The sequence below is a fragment of the Atta cephalotes genome, assembly GCF_000143395.1.
Source record: "Atta cephalotes unplaced genomic scaffold scaffold00002, whole genome shotgun sequence".
Taxonomy (NCBI): Eukaryota; Metazoa; Arthropoda; class Insecta; order Hymenoptera; family Formicidae; genus Atta; species Atta cephalotes.
The window spans coordinates 4,232,477-4,234,992 of NW_012130066.1; the positions used below are offsets into that span (position 1 = coordinate 4,232,477).

General features: G+C 23.9%; 1 protein-coding gene across 1 annotated transcript in view; it reads right to left on the reverse strand.

The window, feature by feature from the left end:
• Window positions 1-2,243: 2,243 nt before the first annotated feature.
• Window positions 2,244-2,516, reverse strand: part of LOC105623036 (peptidyl-prolyl cis-trans isomerase A-like) — a 4,496-nt gene continuing 4,223 nt past the window's right edge. The window contains exon 3 of the mRNA XM_012204441.1: window positions 2,244-2,357. Within this exon, the coding sequence (XP_012059831.1) occupies window positions 2,244-2,357 (114 nt within the window). The remainder of the gene's footprint in view (window positions 2,358-2,516) is intronic.

The window sequence follows — 2,516 nt, forward strand, 5'->3', positions numbered from 1 at the left end:
AATTATTTTTTAATTTATTCTTTGTTGTATAAAACATTTACGTCAATTTTTGGAGATGCTTTATTACTAGCTCTAGAAAAAAAGTAATTTGAAATTAAGAAAGAAGAAATTAAGTTTATCTCTTTTATTATTTTTATATTTATATTTATATATAATCCTCAATAATTTAAAACCAATAGTTATAATAATCGTGAGAGGGGAAAAAATAATAGAATGGAAAAAGATAAAAAGAGAATGGAAAAAGATAAAAGTTGATCTTCTATTACTATACTATCTTACTTCTATTACTATATTATCAAAAATAGTTGGATTAATGTTGAATGTGAGGTATGTATCATTTTGCGGAATGTAGGACATCCAAGGAACCAGAGGGACATTTCAATGAATGTCAGGAATATTTTAATAAATATATTTTGCGATTGATACATGTTTGCAGTAAGAAACAATCGACAAATCTTTTGGAATCATGAAAGGATCAAATACATTATGTGTATAGTGCGAAACGTAAAATGAGAAACGTGAAATTCTTGGACGAGAAAAACTTTCCGTCTGTTATGTTGATTATGTCGACTTTATCGCAGTTAGTTGTGAAACAAATGAGATGAAGCAAAATTCACATTCTCTAATCTCTTTTGAAATTAGGTTAAAAGTATGTGATTTTTTTCACGTTTTCAGTAAAAAATGTTTCATGTATGAACATGTATAAATATATTAAATAAACATATATAAACATATATTATTATTATTATATATGAAATATCCACATATATCCATTAAATATTTTTCGTTCTTTTGTAAAAGTTTAGTATGAGAAATTGAATTGTTCATATATAATTATAGGTATATAATTATATATAACTATACGCGATTAATTTTTTATTTTTCCAAACTTGATTTTTTATAAAAGAAACAATATAAAAATTACTTTTTAAATTATTTTTTATATTTCTTTATTATTATTATTTTCTTCTTATACGAAATATTAATTTTACAAAAAAAAATGTATAAATATATATAAACACACTTTATATATAATATTATGTATAATATATTATACATATGTTTGTATATGTTTATATTTATATCTTATGCATATATTTATACATAAAAATTTTTTTACTGGATTTCTTTGAATATTGCTTATAACATTTCGTACGTATAAGAAAATTAGCAATAATGTATGATTCCATTACCGAGTTAGAAATATATTCTTTTATTAAATATTTAAAGTTTTTAAAACAATTTAAACACCTTGTCAAATTTCTTATGTCAATTTGATCCTAAATTTTGTTAAAACAAAAATGAAGTTTACTTATTCGTTTCTTTTCCAATGAATGTTCCAGTTTGTTCATCAATCGAGATTATAATCAAATTGTAACGCGAGTTTCAAAATTGCACACATGACCTGTATTTAAAACGATACTGCGTGTATAGATATTATCAATTTAATTTATGTCTCAATTTACATTTGTTTATTTGTTTTTTGCTTGTTGATTAATTGAACGCGTACTTGTCTCCACAACTTTATTTATTTTTATATTTTCTATAGAATACCTGATCATATTATAAAATGGATATTTCAACGTTGCACGCGAGAAACTTATGTACATATAATGAGAGATATTTGATTAAAAACTTAATTGGAGAAAAATTCAAAGAAATCTCATCAGCGGGTATTAAGAAGCCCTTATCTATACTAATATTATTTTTAATATCAAATTTTTTATTCAACTTTCCATTTAGGATTCTAATTAATTAATAAGTTAACCAAATATGAATACTAAACGCAGGTATTTCTATATTACGAATGAGGAGTGCATTCATAATGACTACCTATAGAATTTTATTGCGTCTGGGAATCGATTTTTTTTTTATAAAGCTTGGAATATGTATAAAATACAATTAAATGATTGATATTCAGTAAATAAATTATGAAGTAAATTAAATTCTAGCAAAAGCTATTTAGAAGATATTTTTTTTTATTATTATATTATTCAAAAGAATAGATTTTTTAGTAATTGTGTAGCATATTTTATTTGACATCTGTTTATAAAATGGAATTTATTATTTATTTTTTAATCATGCTCATAGATTTTTGACAAAAGGACGTTAAAATTATAGTTATTAATGCACAGAATTTTTCACAAATGTGTATTATTAATTCACATGAAAAAATTATATTTAATATTCTAATTTTTAATATTATGATTTTACGCGTAATTTTATGTGATAATGCAGTTTGTTCATATTTGTAACATGGATGATACTTCGTATGCGCGTTTCGTCGACAGGATTCCGCAATTTAACACGATCACCGACTTCATTGGCTTTCCAGTCTTCGTACCAAATCCCTCGATCTGTTTAATCATAGCAGACATAAATCATGGCAGTTTATCACTCTGCAGTCAAATTTGAACGCGATAATTAAAGCTTTCGTAAAACGATATTGAACGATACAATAGAAATAAAGTTTTTTATTACCTGCAGAATATGGAACATTTCTCTCTCTCTCTCTC